The 25,295-nt window shown below is 40.1% G+C and overlaps 1 protein-coding gene across 4 annotated transcripts in view; it reads left to right on the top strand.

Annotated features, from left to right (window-relative positions):
* The window catches only part of ezrb (ezrin b), a 33,768-nt gene extending 9,898 nt beyond the window's left edge, over positions 1–23,870 (top strand). For all 4 annotated transcript variants that reach the window (XM_037085681.1, XM_037085682.1, XM_037085680.1 and 1 more), the window contains exons 4-14: positions 5,774–5,869; positions 8,453–8,727; positions 10,379–10,462; positions 10,555–10,701; positions 14,465–14,561; positions 15,072–15,235; positions 17,153–17,283; positions 18,533–18,693; positions 20,524–20,616; positions 20,834–21,076; positions 22,326–23,870. In XM_037085681.1, the coding sequence (XP_036941576.1) occupies positions 5,774–5,869; positions 8,453–8,727; positions 10,379–10,462; positions 10,555–10,701; positions 14,465–14,561; positions 15,072–15,235; positions 17,153–17,283; positions 18,533–18,693; positions 20,524–20,616; positions 20,834–21,076; positions 22,326–22,490 (1,656 nt within the window). In that variant the 3' untranslated portion in view covers positions 22,491–23,870. The remainder of the gene's footprint in view (positions 1–5,773; positions 5,870–8,452; positions 8,728–10,378; positions 10,463–10,554; positions 10,702–14,464; positions 14,562–15,071; positions 15,236–17,152; positions 17,284–18,532; positions 18,694–20,523; positions 20,617–20,833; positions 21,077–22,325) is intronic.
* Positions 23,871–25,295: the final 1,425 nt, after the last annotated feature.

The raw sequence follows: 25,295 nt of genomic DNA, 5'->3' as shown, positions 1-25,295 counted from the left end.
ACGGAAACATATGTTCTTGTAATGTAGTTGTAGCTCCGTAGTGTAGGAGAAAATAAATAAATAAATAAAAGAATTGGGCAACCAGTGTAAAAAGTTAGTCAGGAACCCTGATTAATATTTGTTCATTACAGTCGAGGTAATTATGTAATAACTACGGGGTGGCAGGATGTCGTATTTTGTTGTTGATCCTTGAAGTTCCTGTAACTGGTCACTTACAGGACTGTTAAGTGATGGATTTTCTTTGCTCTTTTCCTTTCTTATTGTGAAGCTTAGTACCTTAAATCCAAATGTAGGTGACATGTCATTAGCGTGAGCTCCTCTGAGGCTCTGTGACAGCACCGGGGGAGGAAAGGCATTGTTTTAGCCACTTCCTGCACAACTCGTTTTTCAATAGCTAGTGTAGCCGACTGTGTGTCAAGGGGATTCACCCTTCATGTCAGCAGCACTGTTTAGTGCTTGGGTCAAAAAAAAATATGAATATGATCATTTTAAGCACAGTATCCTGAAAAATTAACTAGAATACCAGCCATATTCAATAGTGTACACTGTTTGCGTTTGGATGTTCTTTTGCTAGTGTTACAGTGATTTTGTTAAAGGATAGCTGAGGACCCAGATATTCGGTGTTCATGTGTCTCTATTTATAGCTGTTGGTGAATTCCCTAGCCCACTTGTTAGAATGACTCTCAGTGGGGTGTGCCTGAGATAATCACACTCCCTCCCCGTGATGGTGTCAGAGACAGTTCAGTGCTCTATTTTAGTGCAAAGATACAATTTGCTAATTTGAGCATGGGAAGCGGTCGACGAAGTGTCTCACCTTGTTTAAAATCTGAGTGCCGGCCACTCTCAGCTTGAGTGTTGACCTTTAGCTGTAGTGGTTGTGTCCCTGAAGTCTGTCAGCCGCCTGATTTAGTTTTAAATAGTTGCTTTGGCAGTAATCAGCTGTAAGGACACATGTAGTCTCATAGAGTGTTAAACAGGTTCTGTGGAAATGCTGAGTAACAGCAGTGAGCTCATTTTCAGGAAGAGTGCAAGGCCTGGAGTGGCCTGTGTGGTCAGCGCTGATCATAGCCTTTAGTCCCTGTCATTCTGCTCCTAAACTCGCTCTTATAAACTTTTGCCACCCTTGTACAGTTTCACTTCCATATGACTGTACACTGCTGCTCGTGTTCATTTTGCCTTGAGCTGGATCTAATGGAGGTTTACAGTAGATGTACTGGTTAGTTCTGCGTGTCCTCAGAGTCTGTCTAGATCCTCTCTTGCGCATTAATGTGGTCTTGCAAGGCTTGAAGTTGTAGCTTCAGCCACGAGAACTGGTTAGGATTGATGTTAAATAGCTGAGCAGCATTCGAAACAGTTCAGTAATGTCTTGAACTGAGTCCAAGTCAGAATAATCTGCCTGACAGGTGTCAAAATATGAAACTAGTTCACTAACACACCCAACCCACATGTCAAAGCTGCTTTCAGAAGTTGCTGCAAAGCTGCTCCAAGTCAGGAGAAGGACCATGTCCCATGATGGCTTTTCTTCTTTAGTGTTGTAGTAGAACTATTCTTAGCTATTCACCCCTAAAATACTGGCTTTGTAATACTCCCTTTACTGTTTAGTGACAATGAATGTGTGGTCTGACAGTAATAGACCCATTTCCTTTGGGCTAGGAGCTGCTGCCCCTCCACCAGCAGCACTCCCCACCACAGTCTTTGTGCTGGTGCCTGTTTGGGGCCCAACTGGGTGAACCCCTCCCTTCCCCTCAGTCAGTCGCTGGAGGACTTCACCCTCGTTATTCAGCCCAGAGGATGCAGTGCGTAATGCTGTTTCAGCCCAGAGGCATTCCTCTTTCTCACCGCACGGCCTGAGCTCCTATAAACCAGACAGGGAAACTTTCACTTTTCTGACAGATCGCTGCAGACTTCAGTCATGCTAACTGTTCTTCTGTGGCAATGCAAGTCAGTCTGAAGTGGATGGTGATGCTGTTCTTTTAGACAGAAAGACTTTGATTCTTCAACCTGCCTGCAAATGTTTCACTGAGTTTAGAGTTTTTTTTAATCATTGCCAGAACAAAGTAGACTTGTGCATCTGCTAATGACAGGAGAAAAACAGACACTAACATACTGGTAGCACTGGTGCACCATACTTTTTTATTTATGTGCACCAGCTCCCAATAATGTATTTTATTTGGAATTTCATTCACTCATTACACAAAAGCTTTTTGTTTTTTTTTCATTTAAATCACAGCAACACAAGAAGAAATTACAGTAACGTGTTTCAAAAAAATTTAAAATACTGCCTAGTTTCAGGTCCACCAGTGCGATCAGTTAAATTGTTTAATCATTTGACAGATTTTAACACACGCAACTGAAAAAGTTGCACCCTGACACAGAAGGAGTGTGGCCCCTTGACTTTATCTATGGATTTTTTTTCCCCCCAAGAGATACTTGAAACAAGCAATTTCCCACAATTGTATCAGCTAGTTTTGAAAAATCTTACAAAGCACTTCTTTTCAGTTTCCACAAACAAAATAAACAAAATCCCTCAACACTGAGGTGTCTGGAGCTTTTGACGTACACTGGAGAGACCTAACAGCAGCAAACCATTAAAGTCGAGGCAGCTCGCCAAACCAACCTGCTGTGATGTCAGTCCACTAAACCCATGTCCCCAGATTCAGATTTAATCCTCCTCTAATGAACCATAGTATTTCCAGGTTCCTTTGGCAGCAGGTTTTCAAAACATGTACAGCACATTATTAAAAGTAGTTTATTATCTATTTGTTAAGTTATTAAAGGTTGGTTAGCTGGCCCAGGAAAATAGTTTCCTCCTTGACAGGGCCGAGGTTTTAGCGTGCCTCTCCACTGTAGCTTCTCCCTTGAGAAAATTGTTCAGGTATCTGTAGGCCACTCTGTTTCTCTGCCTCTCGCTCCGTAGACCCCAAAGCAGAACCACCATGAAAGGGCTGATTGTTTTCTGAGGCCTTATGAGTTTCATTACAGGTGAGATTCAGGGTTACGGTTTAGTGCTCTCTCATTTCGGGCCCCTTCCAGTGCTTGTTGTTGTGGCACTAAACACAATCCATCAGAAAAGTTCCTGAATCCAAAGCCATTCATTTTTGCTCCCACAGGTCGGCCTACTCTGTGTTTTCTGTCGTTCAGTAAGGGGAGGGAGTATGATTTTAATTATAACCTTGGCTGGAGCTTAACATTGGGAATGGGCTTGGCTGGAGGGCCAGCGTGTTGATTCAAACTTCACCCAGGCAACTTAGCACCTCACCTGGTGACTGGGTGGGGAATTTGGCAGCGATGCATCTAAAAAGGGCTTGACACAGAGATCACCTCACTTAACGTCGCACACATAAAAACATGAATTCCTACACGTTGCTGTTGGAAAAATTGCTCAGCCTCTCTGAAGGCCATAAAGAGCCTCTCTGGTCGTTGAGGTTTTTCCTCAGGAGCCAGTGGAAAATGGTAGCTCCTCCTGCAGCACAAGTGATTATTCCAGATCTATGACTGGGTTTTCACTTTCTGCCTCAGTCACAAAACTGAAAAAAAAATAAATAAAAAAATAAATTGCTGGTCTGCAGAAGTGTTTCCAGTGTGGTTGAAATTAAAACTGGGTTCATAATCTGCTTTTTAGACGTAAATAATGAGGAGTTCGCCTTGCTCCAGGCGTCTCTGTCTGGTCCTGGAGTCAGAGACAGGATGCTAGTCATGCAACACGCCCTTGTTATACAGTATCACTCCTCTTCACTGGTCAGACAATAGGACCACTTTGTTTCAGATCAGCCTCCATTGTCCTTGTCTGTGCCATGGCATATTTAAAACAGACACAGATGTGAGCATGGTGTTTGGTAAGAGGGTCCACTTGTGGGGAAGAACTGAGCAGAAAACAAAGGATAACACTGGCAAAGATCCTTTATTGATGTGTTTGGGATAAGGGTTTTTTCAGGACAGAGTTGAGAAACCAAACTTTGTAAAAAACTGAATATCTACCTTTCGCTGTTAATTGTTGAATACCCACAGGTGGTATGTTTGTATGAAATCTGGAGTCTTTATTTTGGTGAATGTTATTTAAACTTATTTAAACAGTTGTTGTAAAATACCCCCGTGAAATATAAAAATGTATATGACAGATTTCAGGGCATTGAACCAACAAAAATTAATATTTTAAGAATCAGATGCAATGCAATTGCATATCCATCAGTGATGACAAAAGTTGATATCAAAAATCAAATAAAATCTTGACCTTAATATCTAGAGGCAAATCCAGCCCTAATTAGTAGGAACTGGGAAATGTGGTGATATTGTTTCCTCAATAGATTAGCCTAATCTATCTTTGATCATCAATAAAAGCCTCCAGTCTCACTAAAGTTGCCCTTTGACCTTCTTGATAGAAAACTGAATATAGTTGGGTTTAGGGCTTTTGGTCAGACAAAACCAGACATTTAAAGATGTCACGTTGCGATTCAGCAAAGTGTGAAAAACATGTTTCACCGTTTTCTGACTTTCTGTTAACCAAATGTTGAAACTTCCTGTCAGTGGTCTTGCTAAATTGCTTCAGGCAACAAACATAGAGTGTACTTTCATTCATCCTGGCAGTAGTAGCCTGTGGTTTGTATACCTAGCTTTGCCAAGTCCATACTCAGGCCTGGGAATGTGTAATACTATGAGGGTTGTTCACCAGATTAGTCTGGTACCTGAGTATGTCACCTTAAGGTTAGATTATTCAGGCCTTGCCAGAGTCTGTAAAGCGCTCAAAAGCCTTTTCATGTCTCCTCGCTCTGCTGGGAGAAAACTATCAGTGACTCATTTACATTCATTGGAAAAGTTACCTAATTGATTCTCATGGTTTGAAGGCATGCTCCTTACTCATTGGCTACGACATTTACATCATCATCTCATAGTCTGTTTTCCTGGAAGAACAGGCTGTGAACTATTTCAAGTAATTTAGTCATGCATCTGGTCCAATTTAGTGAAATTCCGCCATTTCATCTCAAATTATAATATCAATGCTGCATAAATGTGTCTGCCATGACAAATTGGAGCTATTATTGCATTAATAGGTTCCTGCCTTTAATCTATGAAGACGTTGATGGAAATAATATCAAGAATTTCTTCAGAGTTTTTTAATTCATCCTTGCATCCAAATGAAAAACTGACACTAAGGGCCCTATTTAGACGGTCTATAGCACAGCACTGGTTTGTTTAGGGAGTGTCCAAGTCCATTTTGCTAGTTAAACGGCAGATAATCTGGGCACAGAGTGTGACACATGGCGCAAAGAGGTGGTATTTGGACTCCGAATTAGTTCATTTGCTATTCACACAACATGAGTGCTGGGCATTTTAGTGTCAACTGTGTCAGTCTGAAACTAGCGAAGAAACTTGCACTGTGTGTCACCTTACACTGAGTGCAAAATAGAGCTTTAATACCTGTTCCCAATGTGTGTTTTATCGCAAAACATAATCGGCAACTATTTAGCTGATGGATTAATTGTTTTAGTCATTTACCAAGCAAAATTAGCAGGATGCAGCTTCTCAAATGTGAAGATTTATGGCTTCTTTTTGTCATTTATCAGAATTAGTTGATTGGACTTTTCATCAGACAAAACAAGACGTCATCTTGACCTTTTTGATTAATTTTACTGCATTTTTTGTTGTTTACATTTCATCCAGCAAATGATTAATGGATTATTCCAACAAAACTGAGTCATTGGACATGAAAATAATCATGTTTGTTGTAGTGCCATTGTATTCATAAGACTTAATATTTCTTCTTTTCTCTGTGCAGGTGGTGAAAACCATCGGCTTGCGTGAGGTCTGGTACTTCGGACTTCAGTATATGGATGGCAAAGGATACCACACTTGGCTAAAACTGGACAAAAAGGTAACATCCAGCTTCAAAAATACATATTTGTGTTTGATTTTTACTCATTAATCCTCTTTTAAATGCTCAGTACATTAGACACTTTCTAACACTTTTTTAATCATCAAAATTGTTAAAACTGTCAAGAATTGGACCACATAAGTTATATGATTTGCTTTTAAAATGTATTGATGTTGTTATTAAATTCAATTAAATTACATCATTTGATCATACACTTACATACCTACATTTCCTCTCGCTTTGCGTCTCAAGTATTTCCCAACTTCCCACCTCTCCTTATGTAGTTACATTCTATAAACAATAGAGGAGGAATGCATTCTTTTGAATGGACGATACAATCAGAGCCCCAGTGTTTGCCTTTCAGTCAATCAGTAGCCACCACATTACACTATGTAGCTATATATTCACATTCTGTATCGCGGTTCCACTTCCAACACAGCAGCTGAATTTATCTGGTTTCTGTCTGTGCTGGGAGGTCTGACCACCACTTGTAATCATCTGGAGGTGGATTATTTGACAAGAGTGTGAACTCTTTGTGAACCAAAGCTGCCTCAGTTATTTTCTGTTGTCTCTGAGTAAACACAAGTCAGTGTACCTTCACTAACTGTTATTCCTGAAGCTGCTCACGATAGAAGTTATGTCCAATACATCATGGATTAGAACAGTTAGGAAAACAGCCAGAGGTATGTAGTCCAGTTTGTCAATAGAAAGAATTCCAGATGTTAAAGATTGTGTTGTTTTCAGGTTTCTATATGGTTGACCAACCCCCGCAGTTTTTGGACCTGTGGGTTAGTAATCTCTTAAAGAGGAATTCCATCAATACTGCCACTCCAAGTATCTGGTACTACTTCACGTGAAAAAGAAATTATAAAATCTAAAATTGAAACAATTATTTGTTTTATCAGTTGTCAAACTATTGTCATTTAAAAAAAAAATGTTTCAAGCAAAAATATTTAATGGTTCCAGTTTCTTAATTAGGAGTATTTTCTGCTTTCCTTTGTCCTGTATGAGAGTAAATGAAGAGTCCTTGGCCTGTTGATTGGACAAAAGAACCAATATGGTTACATCACATTTATTTCTGGGAATTGTAATGGCCATTTCTTAAATGTTTTGACTTTTTCTAGATTAAATGATTACTTGTAAACATAATGGTCAGATTATTCGGTAATGACAATAATTGTGTGTTGCAGCCCTGATGAAATCCCAAACTCTTGTGACTCCAGAGAGAGCTAGTATGTAAAGTCTAGCACATAGCCTCAAGTCTCAAATTTCACTTCAGTCAGCATTGGTTTTTACGCTGAAGATTGCAGGTTTACAAAATTAAAAGCATCTTGAAGCATGAAGTCAAAAAGGTCAAAAATTAGGATACCAATATTCTGTAGTTTGCTACTCTTCTCCACTTGACGCTAGCAATTGAGGGCTACATACTCTTTTGTCGGCATGACAGAAAATAAATCTTTGAAAGAACTTTTGGTGGTTGAATTGCATTGAGGGTAATATAGGTACCAGATTTTGTTTTTGATCAAGTTTGGTACTTTATTGGCTTGAGTGTGAGTCTAATACTGTTATAGGAGTATAAATCTAAATCGTCGGTATACTCTGATGAATATAAGCCATCACCTGACTCTCTACTGATACTGATTTGCTAGTAGACCAAGAGTTCTTCTATAGAATGGAACTGAAGAGGATGTTTCTAACATATGCCTTCCTGACTGAAACAAACTGATCTATCTAGAGAAAGTTGCCTCTTTGCACTTTATAATCATAAACAGGGGTCACTGAGAGAGAAAGAAAGCTTGCCTCAGTCAGCAGCAGCAAACTGTACACTGTGTGCTGACGCTGCGCTGCAGCTCATCAGCACAATGCCTCGCTCAAACTAGAATATTCCCGGCCCTATTCTCTCTATCAAGACCGCTTGGTTCCTGTTTCGAAATTAGAGGAAGAGGCACATTGTGTAAACGTATAATGTTGCTCAGACTTGTACCACTGTATCCAATGTATCCACACTACTTATCCTGAATATCCACTTTCTGTGAGGGCAGTACACACATGAAAGTTACAAACTATCCTGGCCCTCAAAAACAGAGCGAAACACAGAGTCTTGATGTTAACCTCATATACATCTATTAATGCCCAACTTAGTGCAATACAGCTTTCCTAGCTTGGTGACGTTCTATAAATAGTGTGGGAATACACTTATTTGCTTCCTTGCCAACAGTTGGATAAGAAGATTGATGCCACTTTGTTGTCAGTTGTTAATTTGTTGCTGGAGCCAAAAGCTGATTAGCGGAGCCTAGCATAAATAGTGGAAACAGGGAAACAGCTAAACAGGAGGATTTGAGACTATTTGCGACTGCAGGGCTGTCACTGCTCCTGCCAAAGAAATAGTCCTGCACAACACCCCCTTGCTCTCAAATGTATTTTACTGTATAGATCAAAATTCAGATACAGTGTGTTAGGTGAGCTTTAGAGGTGCTGGTGTACAACTTTCAGTTCCCCTCAAAAGAGCCGGGCTTGGTGTTTCCCCTGTTTCCAGTCTGTTTCTATTCTTTTAATGCTAATGATGTTGTAATTCTTCTCCAGGTGTCGTCCCAGGACGTGAAGAAGGAGAACCCACTGCAATTTAAGTTTCGGGCCAAGTTCTTCCCAGAGGATGTGTCTGAGGAGCTGATCCAGGACATCACCCAGAAGCTGTTCTTCCTGCAGGTGAAGGAGGGCATCCTGAGCGACGAGGTTTACTGTCCACCAGAGACGGCCGTGCTGCTGGCCTCCTACTCTGTTCAGGCCAAATTTGCAGATTATACCAAAGAAGTCCACCGGCCTGGATACCTCCTGTCTGAACGCCTGCTTCCACACAGGTGAGATTTGCCAAAGATTCAGCTTTGTTAATTAAATAATATATTGATTAAAAACCAAGATTTTATGTAGTCATACACTTGGCTTATTATACTGATACAATTGGGTTTCGAACTGGCAGACAAAAATGTGTTGCAATGGGTAATTACTGAATAAATAGACACATTTTAAAGGAAAAAGGAACTAAAAAATGTTGACTGTGAGCATGAGCTGCACTCGTCAGCACTGGTTGAACCTGCCGCAGAGAAAATCTTCTCCACCCTGGAATCCAAAGAAACAAAAGAGCAGGATGATTTATGCAACGATTGTGGTGTCTAGATAATGAGTCAAAAACATTTGAATCATGTGTGGGTGTTTTTTGCGCAATCTCTCTTTACCAGTGCGTAAAGTTGGCATTGCAGCAATCAATGCAATTCATTCAAAACACGAGGAAACGAAGATAACGGAGCTGCATTCAAGCACTCAAGAGGAAGATCAAAGCTTTAGTACATCATTAATCATGGTGCAGGCCACAAAGCAGCGTCAAGTGGCAGCATGCTTTTGGTATTTTCGACTATTAACAAGGTACATTATTGGGTGTCGGGGACTGGTGACAGCGATACATCGCTGTATCAGCTCCTCTTGACTAGTGTAGAAGAACTGACAGTTTGGGGAAACGGGTCCAGACTGTCCATTACCAAAGACAAAACTATTATACCCTTCAGGAACAAGGATTTGGGTATGTGAAAACTCAGATATGCTGCCAAGGAAATCATGTAAAGTCATTACATACGTCTCCTTTGTCCGGAAGTTGTCACCATCTGGCATTGTTGTTCATTTACGCTGCACGAACAACAAAAACTGTGTAGGACAACATTAACAGCTTTCCTGTTTGATGTGCACAAGGGGACTGAAATCAATGTGTCTATTATACGCTTTCTGTCACCTTCAGATGGTTGTATAAGGAATAAAGCAATTGAAAAATAATCGCAGTGATGCTTTTAAGTATCAGACATTAAAAGTGGAATATACTGTCCATATATGAAGCCAAAAGGTGGCCAAATCTTAGTATTGCTAACCTAATAAACCTAATTTCATTAAACAGATCTTCTTCTGTACTCATTTAAAACTGTACTATTTGTATTTATTCTTCATCTAATCTGGTAGTCTTATTGAGATTAACATCTCATTTACAAGAGTTGAGAAAAGAAAAACCTTCACAAGCACACAATCAGAATAAACACAACAAGGAATTCATTTACAATTACAGCAATCATGAAAAACATCAGATAGCTGAGCTTTAAAATCTCCAAGGAGAATGTACGTCAGCCTCCACCTTGAAGGTAGCCTGCTGCTCATTCTGTTTAAAAGCTGCATAGCACCTGAACCCAGTTAATTCCTGCATTACTGCAGACACAAAGAATATAGAGTGAAATAAAAAAAATGGAAGTAAAACATACAGAACAGCATTAAAAGAGGTTTATTAGATTCCAGAAAGGGTCATTTAGGTGTCTCTGAGTTGCAGTGCCACACTTTGCACAGTGCAATGCTTGCACGATAATAGAGCCTGTAATATTTATCTAACCAAAGCCACATATATCAGATAGTTTTGTGTATTAGTGGTCTCTATATGTATGTAGCTGATCTGTTCTTCTTTCTTCTATCTTTGTACAGAGTCCTGGAGCAGCACAAGTTATCCAGAGAACAGTGGGAGGAGAGGATTCAGGTGTGGCACGAGGAGCACGGCGGCATGTTAAAGTGAGTGTGTGTCTCATGTTGTAACACTTGTGAAATAATGCGCTGTAAAATAAAAATGATAACATATTGTTGTGCTCTGTCCACCCTTGTAGGGAGGACGCTATGCTGGAGTACCTGAAGATTGCCCAGGACCTGGAAATGTACGGCGTTAACTACTTCGACATCAAGAACAAGAAGGGAACTGAGCTGTGGCTGGGAGTGGACGCCCTGGGACTCAACATTTATGAGAAGGACGACAAGTAAGCGCTATATTTTGACAGAAACAACCCTGCTGGTAGTGTCTGTTGTGGCCCTTGTTTTGTGCTGCTGCAACAGTTGCTGCAGCCCTGTGACACAGAGCTAAACTAGCTGGGCCAGGTCCACGTCTGTGCTTAATCACCGTTCTTGTTCCTCTGCAGACAGTATGACAGGAATAACAATGAAGGCTGAAAGGAGAGTCTTTGGGAGGAGATTCTTTAAACACAGCCTTGAATATTTAAACTCAGCAGTTTGCTTTGATCTGTTATGTCTCTTCAGTAGAGCTGCAGTGATTAGTTGATTTAAAGAAAAGAAGCTGCAACTATTTTGAAAGGCTTTGCCGCTTTTCTTTATTTTTGTAAGTTTTTGAAGAAGCAACTTGAAGATGCCACTTTGGGATCTGAGAATTTGTGATAAGCATGTTTCACATTTCATAGACTAAAACATTAATAATTTATCCCTAAAAATAATTGTTGGTTGCAGCCCTGTTTTTCAGTGGTGCTTTATTTGCAGATCCCTCAAGCTTAAATAATCTGCTTGTATTGAGTTTTTTGGACACACATTTGTAACATAATGTTTTAAGTGATCATGTTTTTGCTTCTTCATATAATTGTCCTCTCGAAGATTAATAGAACAAGCAGGACATCTTTTGCCCACACCTTTGCTTATACAGGCACAAATACTACTTTAGTTTCTGCTAATTGATAAAGACTATCTCCCGAAGCACAAAGCACGTTAGTGTAAAATATCTACTGTACATTTGCAGACCTCATTTCTCCCTTTGCCCTCAACTCTGTGCTTCAGTTCACCCACACAATGTAACAGAAAAAGTAAATATTCCTCTTTTGTGCTTGTTTGTTTTGATGATTGTGCTTCAAGGACAACCTACTTTTTGAGATCTGTGGGAAGGCCTGTGTTACCAGAATCCGGCCTGTTGTGATTGCCAATTTGTTTATAGGGCAAGACACTTTGGGAGGTAATCACCCTGTATTTGGTGAAATGAGCTCTGAAATCTCCTGTGGCTGGTGCCCTCGTCTGTGGGGTTACTGGAGTGAAGTGCACCGTACTATAAGAGCACTTCATCCCAGGTGACTTGCCTTTCAGTCACTGACCCCATGCTGGAAACCCTTCCAGCCGTACTTTCTGCTTTGGCTGGGATTGTAGCTCTTCCCAAATTAAACCGGCTGCACTGTCAGCTTTCATGCAGGTGTCTATTGAAAGCAGAGTGGTCCACTCTGTCTGTGGGATAAATGAATACAGCAGAGTTGGTGACAGCTGAGGCCTCTCATTACACCTTTGTTGGCTAATTCTTTGTCTTGTCTTGGCTCAAGAGTTTCTTCTAAAGTCTAAATGTTTTAATTACAGTAACTGCCATTGTGTGAAAAAGCACACGCAGTCTCTCATTTAGTGTGGTTGTCTGTTTGCTGAGGTATGAAATCTCCAACAACAGGGAGAAACACATTGTTACAGAACATACCAAGTCCTTGTGCGAGTCTGGCTCTTTATGTGCTCCCTGGGATCAGCAAAGAAATGCCTCTCCTCCACGGTGCCCTCTGCTGTAACCATGGCCACGCCGACTGGTTTTTCAAGCTGTGTGGCACTTAAGAATGCAAGGCTAACCTACAACACTGTCTCTCCAATGAGGGCAGCTGGCCCACAATGCAGCAGTGCAGCCAAGGCTTCGCCGAGGAGCAGTCTAATTCTGGTTTAACTCCTTGTGCTCTGTTGAACCACAGCAATGCTCAGTTTATAAGACAGCTCTAAGAGGCTCTCTTGAGCCGAGGTTTTGTCGTAACAACTATCAGTCACTCACTCAATCACTTTTCAACCATGAAAGTTGAAAATTTCCACTGAATTTGGAATCTGAAATGAATATATGAATATTTTCTTACATTTTCTTCTTCTCGACTTTAACTGAGTCTGATCTAACTTTGGCATCTGTTCAAGATGTTACTGCCACCCACAAATTGTCAGGATGATATTCATAAAGCACAGCATTTGAAATTGACTTTATTAAAGAATGTGATTAACTGTTTCAAATGGCTCTTATAACATATGTTATATTCTTTCTGACAATGTTCGACCTTACACATTAAATTGTGCTCATTGTTGACTGTTCTTGGTGCTTTCTTACTTTTAGGAACTTGGGTATCTACCCAGCCTGCAACAGTACTTGAAACTGAAAAACAGCTTTTATTCCTTGTGTATTTTGATACTGTTTCTACTGGCTGATCAAATGCTGATATTCCCCACAAGTTCCCTCTAATACAGTAATACACTCACAATCCAGTTTCCTTTCAACTCACCACAGTGTCTTTCCATTTCTAAATCACTGCAAGCTGTCAGTTAAGTTTTATTAACAGCATCACTAATACAGTATTTTGTTTGAACACGAATCCATTGATAAAGCACAGCTCAGTAAACCGCAAGACCCGATGGAAAAATAAAATTACTGAAATAACTTCTACATTGTTTCCTCAATTCCTCATGCATGTGTCAGGATCAATAATTGAGCGAAATTCCAGTTCAGTCAGTACGGTTTCACAGCAGAGTTTTGCTGCGAGGTTGATGGCTGGCTTCCTTTCTAGATTAAAACACTATCGGTTTGTCAATGTTTACAGTGCTACTTTGTATTGTGCTGAATGAGATCGGCATCCATTCAGTTTGTCTGGCACAATAGAACGGCAAGCCACACCCCAGATTCATCCCTCGAACAACTACATGCCCGAACAGTGGATACAGAAATCCACATTGACATTCAACCTGACAGAGATTTATTCTAACACTACAGTACATACAAGTGAATTGACTGAAATGAATGTCAGTAACTCTTTGTAATTAATATCTACATAACATTTAACTACACTGCTCTTGATTAATCTTTTAGTGGACGAGCCTTCGCTTTGCTTGTTTTGTCTGACAAACAGTCCAAAACCAAAAGATATTAAATTTACTTTTGATTTTTTTGTGTCTTATGTTCACTGAACAGGTGCAGGTTGTTATAATAACAATAAACTTTCTGACACAAGTGTAGCTCAGCATGCTTTACATCAAAGTATATTAAAAACATTTGAAACATCTAAATTAAAAGATAATGTCAGTGAGAATGACCAAAGTCACGATTAAAAACGTCAGACTTAAGACTCATCCTAAGATGTTTGTCCGTGTCGTCTTAACTGGTGATCACTGACTCCTGTAATGTTCGAGAGCAGAGTGAGGGACAGATTCCTAGCTATGAAGGCGTTAAACCATTTAGATCTCAAAATCAATTCAAAAAGAGACAGGAAGCCAATGCAGAGGTGCTAAACAGGATGTAATGAGCTCCCGTTTACTTGTTGGTAGCAACCCAAGAAACATTTGAAAGTTACACAGTGTCTGTGGCACAAAGATTTTGCCTCAGATTGAATCTCTTTTGCCAGAGTTTTTAGTGTAATTTAGTCTCCTGGTAGGATCAGCACTAATAATGGTAATTATGGTTTTGTCCTTGTATATTTCAAATATTTGGTGCACAGTGACAGTCCAATATTTCTGGGTCAGTCTCTTAAATGAGTCAGACTCTTGGGTTCGTCAGGCACTAATGATAGAAACAGTTGGAGGTCATCCACATATCTTTGTACATTGTGCAGTTGTATAATTTATCTGATTGTGTACTCATTGCAGTAATGTCAGGGTTATGATAAGTACTCTAAAATTATATTTTTTTTCCATCAAAATAGATCCCATGATGATGGTTTAACCTTCATGTTTATGTGCTTTCTTCCTCAGATTGACCCCAAAGATTGGCTTCCCCTGGAGTGAGATCAGAAACATTTCCTTCAACGATAAGAAGTTCATCATCAAACCCATCGACAAAAAGTCTCCGGTGAGTGAAATTCAGATTTTATACATGCTGAAAATACCCTCTCCCTTTTATAGTCCAGTTTAAGAGTTCTTGTTCGTCTTCAGATTAATTGAAGCTTTCAGGGCAGATGAGGTTGCAGTGGGTGCCTTTATTTAAACTCTCTGCTTCCGTTTTACCTGTGGCATCATGTTTCTCTGTAGTGGAGAGAAGAACCATTAGACATATCCTCAGTCCGATCTAGCATACAGAACAGGCGGGGATACTTTTCAGGCAGTGCTATTAGTGAGGGACCCCAAACACTCACAAAAGTGTACACCTTATCTTGGTTGGTCCGGCTATTTTGCCTTCAGTATACTGTTTGTCAGAGTAATCTGTATTAAAAGCTTCCCTGCACCTGCTCAGAGCTCCAACTAAAGTCTTTGTCCTTTATCAGCAAAGCACAACAAAAAGGCATGTGAACACTTTATTCAGCCTGTTGTTCACTTGACCCCTCTTTCTTATTCCTCCTGTCTGTTTTTCTCCACATTTCAGGACTTTGTGTTTTATGCACCGAGACTGCGCATAAACAAGCGCATCCTGCAGCTGTGCATGGGCAACCACGAGCTGTACATGCGTCGCCGCAAGCCGGACACGATTGAGGTGCAGCAGATGAAGGCCCAGGCCCGAGAGGAGAAGCAGCAGAAGCAGATGGAGAGGTACGCAGTCGCATGGAAGCATGTATATGTGCAACGCAGATTTAGATTTCTTCCTGTTGTGAGCAAAATCTTATTTAATTAAAGTTTTGATTTTAGCCACTTTCTATTATTTATGGCTTAAACGTGGAGATCTTTTTTTAGGAGGGCTGTTCAGAAATTTAATATCACTGTTAACACAGTGAGACAGAGCTCCATGAAGATCAAGGCCACCTTCTCACCCCCTTCTCTGCTGTCTGAAGCAGCTTCACGAATGGCAGCTTCTGTTCACAGCCACTTTAAATTCATGCATTTCAAAATGCAAAGTGAAACCATGAAGTAATAATGCAGCATTCCTTCTAAAATACGGGAAAGCTGCTTCCTGAATCGGCTGAACTGAAAGAGAGTGGATGTTGACCCAGTCTCAGCTCCAGCTGTCGGCCCACTGTCTGCTCCGTACAGCTGTTCAAACACGGTGATGTAATGCAGAGCAGACAACAGAGTAAATACCAGTGGGAGAGCCATTAGATCACAAGGCCCCAGCAGACAGAGTTAGGGTTCGCACACAGTAGCTCACAGTGGTCACTGTGTTACAGTTACGAGTCCCTTATGATTGGTTCACTTAGATTTAATTGAAGCCCCAGGGAGATGTCAGACTGCTGCTGGAGCAAAAGTAAACCAGTCATGTAAGGAAGTGTACAACAGAAATATTTTAGTCCACTGAACCTTTTTGCTTGATTTTTTAAATATAAATCTACTGTATATTACAAGTACAAGGCTCAGTTCCACAGAGCATGAATAATGGACAAATCATTATTTGAGTATTTAGTATTAAATAACAAATACATTTAAACAACAAAGGCTTCCCTAATTTACAGTGTGTAGAGAAAATACTTTGAATATAGTCTATAGTTTGACTTCAGTATTTTGCTATGGAATAGCAAAAAAATCAGAAAATTAGTTGAACAATTTTGATAATTGACTCATTTTAGTCTTTTAATGACAATTTTTAAAAAAAATCTGTCAGTGAGGATATGTTGCTTTAAAGTTGATAAACAGATTGAAAAATGAATCAAGAATAATCTTATCCTCCTGCTTCTCAAACATTAATTTATTTTATATATTGATATAAAGTAATGGTTAGTTGCAGCCCTACTTCTTAGTCTCATATATCACTGTCAAGTGGACTGTTGTTCTCATTTTAAAGTCTAAATAGTTAATTAGAAACATAATTGACAAATTAATTGATAATTAAAATTGTTGTTTGTTACAGCCATAGACAACATTTCAAACCAGAAAACTAATCTCCAACTATTTCCTGAATTAATTAGTCTAAGCATTTTTTAAGCCAAATGCCACAAATTCACTCATAATGTGAATAATTTATATGTTCTTTAATAGTAAATGTAATGTATTTGGGTTTCTTTTTCCACAAAATATCCTATTTGAATATTTGAACTTTGGCTTTGGGACCTTTTATGCCAATTTGTCACTTTTTACTGGCGTTTCATTGGCCAAACCATTGTCAGTTGATGGATATTGAAAAAAAAAGTTACATTCTGTCTTCATATAGGTTAAAATATTTTTAAAAAATATTTCTAGCAGCTTCATACCACCTTTCACAGAATTGTATCTAAACACTGTAATTTAAGGGAATCTTGTTGCCAAAATCTTGTCTATGTTGTGCATTTTCCTCTCCGGCCTGACCTGATATATGTGAGATAAACAGAACTTCCATGAGAGTCTAGTATACTTTGTTTGACCGTTAAAGACGATGCATATTTTGCACAGTGGTAACACGGCAGCCTGGGCAATCCACGCTGTAAATCTGGGCTCGTTAGTCTGTGTGGGGGCTCACTGACAGTTGTTAATCAGCCGTAGCTATGCAGCAACTATGTCAGCTCTCATTGTTGACTCACGCTGTCTGTGTCTTATCTGCAGGGCCCAGCTGGAGAACGAGAAGAAGAAGAGAGAGGCCATCGAGAAAGAGAAGGAGCAGATGGAGCATGAGAAGAAGGAGCTGATGATGCGGCTCTACCAGTACGAGGAGCAGACCAAGAAGGCGGAGAAAGGTAAGCCAGGCCCTCTGGCGCTTTTAGTGAGTCATACGTAAGTTAACCCGGACAAACCAGAGTGTGTGTGAAGACAGACTGGTTGTACATGTGAACAGGTTATGGATGCAGGTTACATGTTTTGTAAACAACATGGATGGTGAAAGCTTCAGTTGACAGTCGACAGTATGAAGCCTTGTGATTAGCTATTTTCTCAATTTTATTTGGTTCAAATCAGGAAAAAAACTACCAATGAGGTTTGAATTCTTACTTCCAGTCTTTCCTGTTTGTGCTAATGATGTCTCGATTAGACAGCAAAAGCTGTAAAGCAGAAACCAGCAGTGTTTTTGTTTTCTTTTAAATTCAACCATATGAGCACCTATTGTTGAAAAACTGATATACAATCAGCTACTGGGCATATAAAATCATTAAGCAACTCTGTGGCTTCCTTTTTTGTAATGATTAACATGTTTACTGCCCATAAATTAATTTAATACAGTCATGGACTGAGTTTCATTGCTCAGGATTGTTGGTATTTGCATCTAATTAGACTAATTAGACTCTTGTCTCTATATTTTAGCTTCAACTGTATTTTCAGAAAGACTGATTGTTTCTAGATTAGAGGAAAATATTAAAGGCGTGGCTACTGTTGAATTATAAACGGCAAGGTGTTGTAGATAATAACAATAAAGTATTATAACAACTTTATAAAACATCCTTAAATTCAGACTTTACATAGGGCTGTGACTGACAAAGCAATGACAGGAAACTTAGGAAGACAAATAAAAGGAATTGAAGAAATAAAAACACTGTGAAACCCCAACATCATATAAGAAGCTTTAAAGGTCTAGTGTGGATTTAGTGGCATCTAGCTGTGAGGATGCAGATTGCAACCAACTGAACACCCCTCGTTTCACCCTTTCCATAGGAGCCTGTTACAAAACGCAAACGATACAAAAGCCCCTCTCTAGAGTCAGCTTGTCCATTCATGGCTAATGTAGGAACATAGCAATGCAACGTGGCGTGCGCCATCTCAGAGGACCCACTCCAACCATTTACATATTTTTTTTTTTTTCAGTGGATGGATAGCTTATTTTTCTCATAAATTCTCACGAAAAGACAAAAAACAATAATAAATTGATCCACTCAAGAGTGCTGTCCATGTGGCCAAATCTTATTTCTCTGTCACTGAGCTCCATTTTTGTCTAAAATCCTGTTAAAACATTGTCTTTGTTTTATTAACTTCATGATTCCCTTGTTGTTGTGTCAGAGCTGCAGGAACAACTCCAGAGAGCCATGATGTTGGACCAGGAGCGGAGGAGAGCAGAGGAGGAGGCAATTCGTCTGGAGTCAGAGCGTCAGGCTGCCTTGGTGGCTAAAGAGGAGCTGGCCCGCGAGGCTGAGAACCAGAAGAAGAGTCAGGAGCAGCTGGTCAGTATTTTAATGACATCATTCAATTATTTAAAGTTAAAGCTCAAGTTGGCCGCCAGCTGAAGTCTTTGCGAAGTGTAGCTTTTTGGCAGAGCAAGTTCTTTGGTGTTCGTTTGGTGTGTCAGGGCCTTTAGGCTACGCTGGTGACTACAAAATGTCACCTGAGTAGATAATGACTGAATTGTCCTTTTTGGGTGAACTTATTCTTATTTGAATGGACTAAAGAGTGCATTTCCAGGATTCCCAAATGTACAACCTGCTGTTATTTTACGTTATAATTTAAACTTAAACACAACAGATTTTCTAGCAATGGCAGAACTGAGTCTGCACATTTTTTCCAAGACAGGACAAATTAAAACCTTTTGCAGCTGTTTTTCTGTCCAGTCACATTGCAGACTGGTGTATTCAGCAGTGCCTGGCTGCTGTAGCTCCAGACAAAACCACTCTGTTGCGTCCAGCTGGACCACACCCCGTTACTTCAGACTCACCGCCCCCCTCAACCCAAGCTGCTTGGCTGTGGACCACCCACAGCACTGCACGCTGCTGCCTCGTTCACTTTAACAACCTCAGACAGTAAAGTTGTGGTTCCACATTGAGCCACAAACACCAGCAGAGTTTTATCAGACAGACACCTGCTGTGACACCCTTTATACTTAAACCCTATTAAGACGCTTAAGTCTCTATACAACACCCACTGACTGACTGAAAAAGAGATGCTGGAGTCGTATCAGCATGTTTTTGAAAGCATGTAACTTATTGACAATAGTACACTGTGTCCCTGTGTGTTCACTGAGTGAGCAGTTTTCCAGCGGAACACCTTTCACATAATTTCACGGCCAAGTTGCTTCACTGTTGGCCAGTCTGTGTGGTTCAGTGTCTTCACAATGAACAGATCCAGCAGGTGTACCGTTGAACACTGAGCCTCCGGTTAGCTCAGTCTGGTGAAAGACAAGCTGTTCACATTGTTGTGGTGGTGAGAAGGAATGTACAACAACACCCACAAAGACTGCACAGGGTCTGGTTACATTTCATCAGCAGGCTCTGCTCCACTATTTGCATATTCATGTTATTCTTTTTCTCTCTGAGCAGTGATTCATTTGTACAGTAACATTAGAGTTACAATTTTGCATATGAAAATTGACTGTTTTTAGCTGTCAGGAAGTGGTCATAACATACTGTAGAGTTTTGTTGCACATTTTCAATTCTCTCCTTGAGATCTGCACTAAATTGGGATGCAAACTAAATATAAAAATAATTGTATTCAGTGAAAAAACTACTCCCTTTATTGATTTGTCGAAACAGCCACTTTGACCTGTCAAAAGTCTTCCTGAATCACACAGATGATATTTTACATTTACATTTAGAAGTAGAATGCTACTAGAGAGAGATGTAAGATATGTGCTATAAGTACTACATCATACTACAGTAACTACAGTGTTAATAATATTGACTAGTATTTCAGTTTGTAATTGCTGACAGTAGTTAACAGTATAAATAAATGAAACAAACAAATCAACTGATTCTGCTGATGTGCTAGCTTCAGCAGAATCCCAAAAAAAATAGACAGGTAAAAAATGCTTGTGCAAAGAATGAAGATCCAGACTCATTTACAGAGCGATATCTTTACCAAACCACATGAATGAATTCTGGACTATTAAACGCAAGTTTGTTTATACGGATGGTGCTATCTCCTGCGGTGCTGCTGTTCCCTCCATGCTGACCGTCGGACGCTTCATTTATTATAAGTGTCCTTGGGTACCCTGAAAGGTGTTACGTAAATTAAATGTATTATAATTATAATTAAATAAGTGTTTCTCCTGTTTTGATTAGGCTGCAGAGCTAGCAGAGCACACAGCCAAGATTGCTGCGCTGGAGGAAGCCAAGAGACGCAAGGAGGAGGAGGCCAGCACATGGCAGCTCAAGGTGAGGCCTTTAACCACAGTGTACAGGATACGGGAGGCTCACTCAGAGCAATAGATTTGTTTAGACATTTTCACTCACCTGTCCTGTGAGTCTGTTTGTGTTTGATTTTACACCTAAAACAAATCATAAAAGGAAATAATAAATGTGGATGGGACAGTGAGGAAGAAATCTGATTCATAGACAAATAAAAGTAAACTGACTCCTCTGTTCTCACCAGGCCATGGAGGCCCAGGACGATCTGATCAAAACCAAGGAGGAGCTGAACACGGTGATGACGCCCCTGCCCCTGCTCCCTCCACCTCCCCCGATGTACGACAACATGGACGACAACAGTGACAGCGAGGAGAACACCAGCACGCACAGCGCCGACCTGCAGATGGAAGGAATCAATGACCACCGCAACGAGGAGGATCGTCTCACCGAGGCTGAGAAGAACGAACGCGTCCAGAATCAGCTGAAGGTGAGGACAGAAAATTAACACCTCGCACAGTCAATCATCTTCAGCATGCACATGCATTTAAATGAGATATTAGAAATGTCTCTTAATATTTAGCCGCATTCTTTTTCACATGGGTTGGTTAAGAGATGAAATTGCTGACATTAATAAGCCATTACTGTACGTGTTTATCTTATCTGGTGTCACAAAGAGGTCAGAAACTAATTACCACTGACCTGTTTTATATCCACAGCGAGGAATGAATAGAAACAGGAAATAAACACACAGTTTTTAGTGTACAATCAATGAAGAGGAGGTTAAAAGGGGATAGTTAAAGTGTGATCCCTATGCTACATTCAGTTTTTACTGGCAAACTGCTAAAATAGATTGACAAGGACAGAAAACACAGTGGGACATACACTGATGACACTTATTTCCCAATGCCCCCAGCATCATCTTGCTCATTTAAAAATCAGTACTCCATTGAACAATGGATGCTACTCCGTGCAGCAGCGGGGCCAGCACAGAGTAGCAGGAGTCATAGAAACACGTGATGAGAGTAAGGACAGCTGACTGACAAGATGACGGTGGACGATTTGCTGTCAAACCAAAAAGCAGAAGCACTTACTTGGCAATAGTTGGGATTTAAACTTACTGATAATAGAGTGGTGTATTTTTTGGTCCTAATCCCTGTAAATCATTTAGTATTTTTGCACATCTGTTTTGAAGTCTGAGGTTTCTTTTTAACTGGCTGTCCGTTAAGTGCCTAAAATAACGTCTGCGGTTACCACAGGCTTAAGATATTTACTTGTTTTGTTCTGTAACATAAAATACATCATTAAATGTCTCACAATTCAATTATAAAGTGGCTAAATGAGACTACAGAGGTTGTCAGGGACATTAAACATCATCACAGTGAACACAGAGAATCATCTACTCTCTCACTCTAGCACTATTCTAACTAACTTTACAACTTGTAGATTGAACATTTCACAGAAAACATGTATAGTAACTATGTAGTAAGAGACTTACTGGTGGTGATGTTTAAGTCATGCGACCACAATGCAGGAGTTCATAGTCTGAAGTTAGCTTTTTACTTGTGGTGATTTAATTTTTGTTTTGAAAATCACCAAAGTGTTGTTCATTCGTGAAGATATTCTAGCTGAACAAAACGTACAAGTATCATAAACTTCTGCCAGGTCGGTCTGCTTTCCTTTCACACCCTAAATGAAGTGTAGTGTATCTCATGCCTCTTCTCCTTCTCTGCCCTCAGGCCTTGACCTCAGAGCTGGCACAGGCACGTGACGAGTCCAAGAACACCCAGAACGACCTCCTTCACAGTGAGAACATCCGGGCCGGCCGAGACAAATACAAGACCCTGCGACAGATCCGACAGGGCAACACCAAGCAGAGGATCGACGAGTTTGAGGCCTTATAAGAAGTCTTCGGCCCTCAGCCACTCGCCCTTTCTGATTGGTCACTACATGTCGCTCTTTGGCTGACACACGTCGACACACGCAAACTCATGTAAAACACACATCAGTTGCAGACTAAACTGGAGCAGTATAAGCACAGCAGAAGCATCACTCAGAGACACACTCCTGTTGTGAGTTTGTCTGGCGGTATGCAGGGCTTTGCAAATCCTTCGAAGAAAACTTAGTGCCAAAACCTCTCTTCTTAGTGTTTCAGATATTTTTGGTGTATTTGAATGTGTGTAATTTGATCAACTCAGACCAAATCATTATTGTTTTTATCCAGAGGTGAGATGAAGTAAGGGGACTAGCAAAAATTTTAATATTATTTCATGATGTGCACATACAATATGTAATCAAATCCTCGCTTTTTGATGTTTGTCATTTGTTGTGTAGGAAGACAAGGACAGTTCGTCGTTTACAGCGACCACTCAGAAAGGGGGAAAATAGTATAAGCAGGAAAATGTATGTTTGTTTTTGTTTTCCATTATATTTGAACACTTCCATTTATGTTAAATATTGCTATACAGTAGTTCAAATCATGCCTAGTTTGATATTTATACTGTATATGGGACATTAAAAAGGGTATTTCATCTTGGTTTGTATATTTTTGCTATCTACTAATGAAAACATTTAATGTTTTAAAGGTTTTATATATTGACCAAAATAATAGCAGTCTTATGTTCCAATACGTTTTACTTTAGATCACTAAATTAAAGAGATTTAATTGTAAATTATTATTTTTTACTGTAGGAAATATCCAGCTACATGCCATTAAATCAGTAAAAGAGATTGCTCTTTTTAGGTACTTTTGAGTAGTTTTTTTGCCGTGCAGTTCACAGCATGCTGAGGAATGTCTTTACCCTTGGAGCACTGTGTCAACTGGGACACGGTTTAATATATTTTATTTCTCTGTTCTGTGTCATGTTGTCGTTGGGTGAGAGTTGAGCATGTGTTTGCATGCTTTTACCCTCCTAAGTGGCCTTTCTCTCTGACTGTCCCTCTGCAGGGTTCAGGCCCAGACAGTTGGTCCACATCTCTTAGCCAAGGTGCATAGTCTAGAAAATGTGGATGTTACGTTTCTTAGTGTTAGACCCCCACTGAGGATAAAATGAGGGTTGAGGTGAACTTTATGATGAGTTTTTATTTTCTAGCTTGGTCATGATGGATTGACTCAGACAGTATAACACAACAACATCTCACTCTCCTCTCTGTGGATGTGGACTAGAGTAGCATCTACTGACACTGTAATGGAAACACACAGCTCCGCTGGCCTTTGTATATGAGCAGGATTTTATAATGAGGTGTTCAACATATTGGCAATAAAGAAAAATCTGATTACACAACAACATGTGTTTACTTTGTACATTGTACGATCAGTTGTGTGTATATTCCTGTTCACATAGTTTTGTTGACTACAAGGGATGACTTCATTATCTGGGTTCAGCCCCTTTGGTTCCTGCAGAGGGTGGCTGTGGTGTTATTCAGTATCTTAAGCCATGCTAGTGACTTGGCCTGAGGGACAGTAATGTAGGTCTGTTGGTCCACCACTTTGGTCCCATTTTGCCCTGAAAGTCTTAATTATCGCCAGAAGTTGAATCTCCCTAATGACTCGTGATATCCGACCTTTCCTCCAGTGCCACAAACAGATAAAAGTTTTTACTCAACCTATGAATTTTCTGAACGTCTGTTCATTTGGCATATAAATTGGCACAGTCATGGCTCTAACAAGTTGGACCTTACAGATTTTGGTGATGGCCTGAGACATGGCACTATAAACTATTGTATGGATTGCAGTAAAACATGGTACAGATATTCAATCATCTTCAATAAATGATCCTCACTTTGGCGATCCTTTAACTTTTCATTTAAAGACACCATACGTTCAAAATTTTGATTTGTTTAATGGCCTCCTCAGGCTTAGCTGTACTGTTAATTGCAGTAGCGATTCAATTGTACTTCTAATGTTTCCCTTTCAATTGTGAAAACTAATAAAACAGGAAAAAATGTAATGTTTAAACATAAATTGCAACCTACAGTACAGTTCAGACTTCAGGAATGTCAGGCCACTTGGCACTTTCTTTAAAAAAACAAAACAAAACAAAAACAAAACTGTTGATCGTGCCAGCACTAACTTGAGCCTGTTAGCACTGTCAACATGCTGGTGTTAGCATTAAGCTCAAAGCACCAGTGCACCAAATGAAAAACTCAGAGGTGCTACCATGGCTGTATACTGTTGAGTAGGATACGCCAAAATCGCATACGGGTGTAATGTTCGGGTGTCCGCATACTTATGGCCATGAAGTAAATTTGACAAAAGGGATTTTGTGTTTGTGATTGTGATTTAATTGAATATATACATTCACCAACATATGAGCCAGTTCACTAAAATACAATCATGTACTTTGTACATGCTGAATCGATGAATCAGTTCAACATGTACCACTACAGTCTGTCAGGTGCTGAATATCGTCATGTTCTTCTGATGTTGACGTTGGCTAGAATGGGTGCGCCAACGTCACGGCCCTTATTGGGCATGCAACACAGGTTGCCATGGTGACCGTGGAGAAGACGGGGTTAACCGAGAATTCCAGGTCAGTGACATCACCGCTCCTTCCACAGGAGCGTTTTTTTTTTCTTTTTCGTCTTCTTCATGTCATAGTGAAACCAGAGACTGAGCATGTCTTTCACACGCTGCTCACACAGAGACTAGAAAGGCTTCATTGTACAGGAGGAAACAGCCTGGACAGCTCATCCCAGTGTCTTTTCCA

This window comes from Acanthopagrus latus, chromosome 22 (genome assembly GCF_904848185.1).
Source record: "Acanthopagrus latus isolate v.2019 chromosome 22, fAcaLat1.1, whole genome shotgun sequence".
NCBI lineage: Eukaryota > Metazoa > Chordata > Actinopteri > Spariformes > Sparidae > Acanthopagrus > Acanthopagrus latus.
This window is presented reverse-complemented; position numbering and strand designations above follow the sequence as displayed.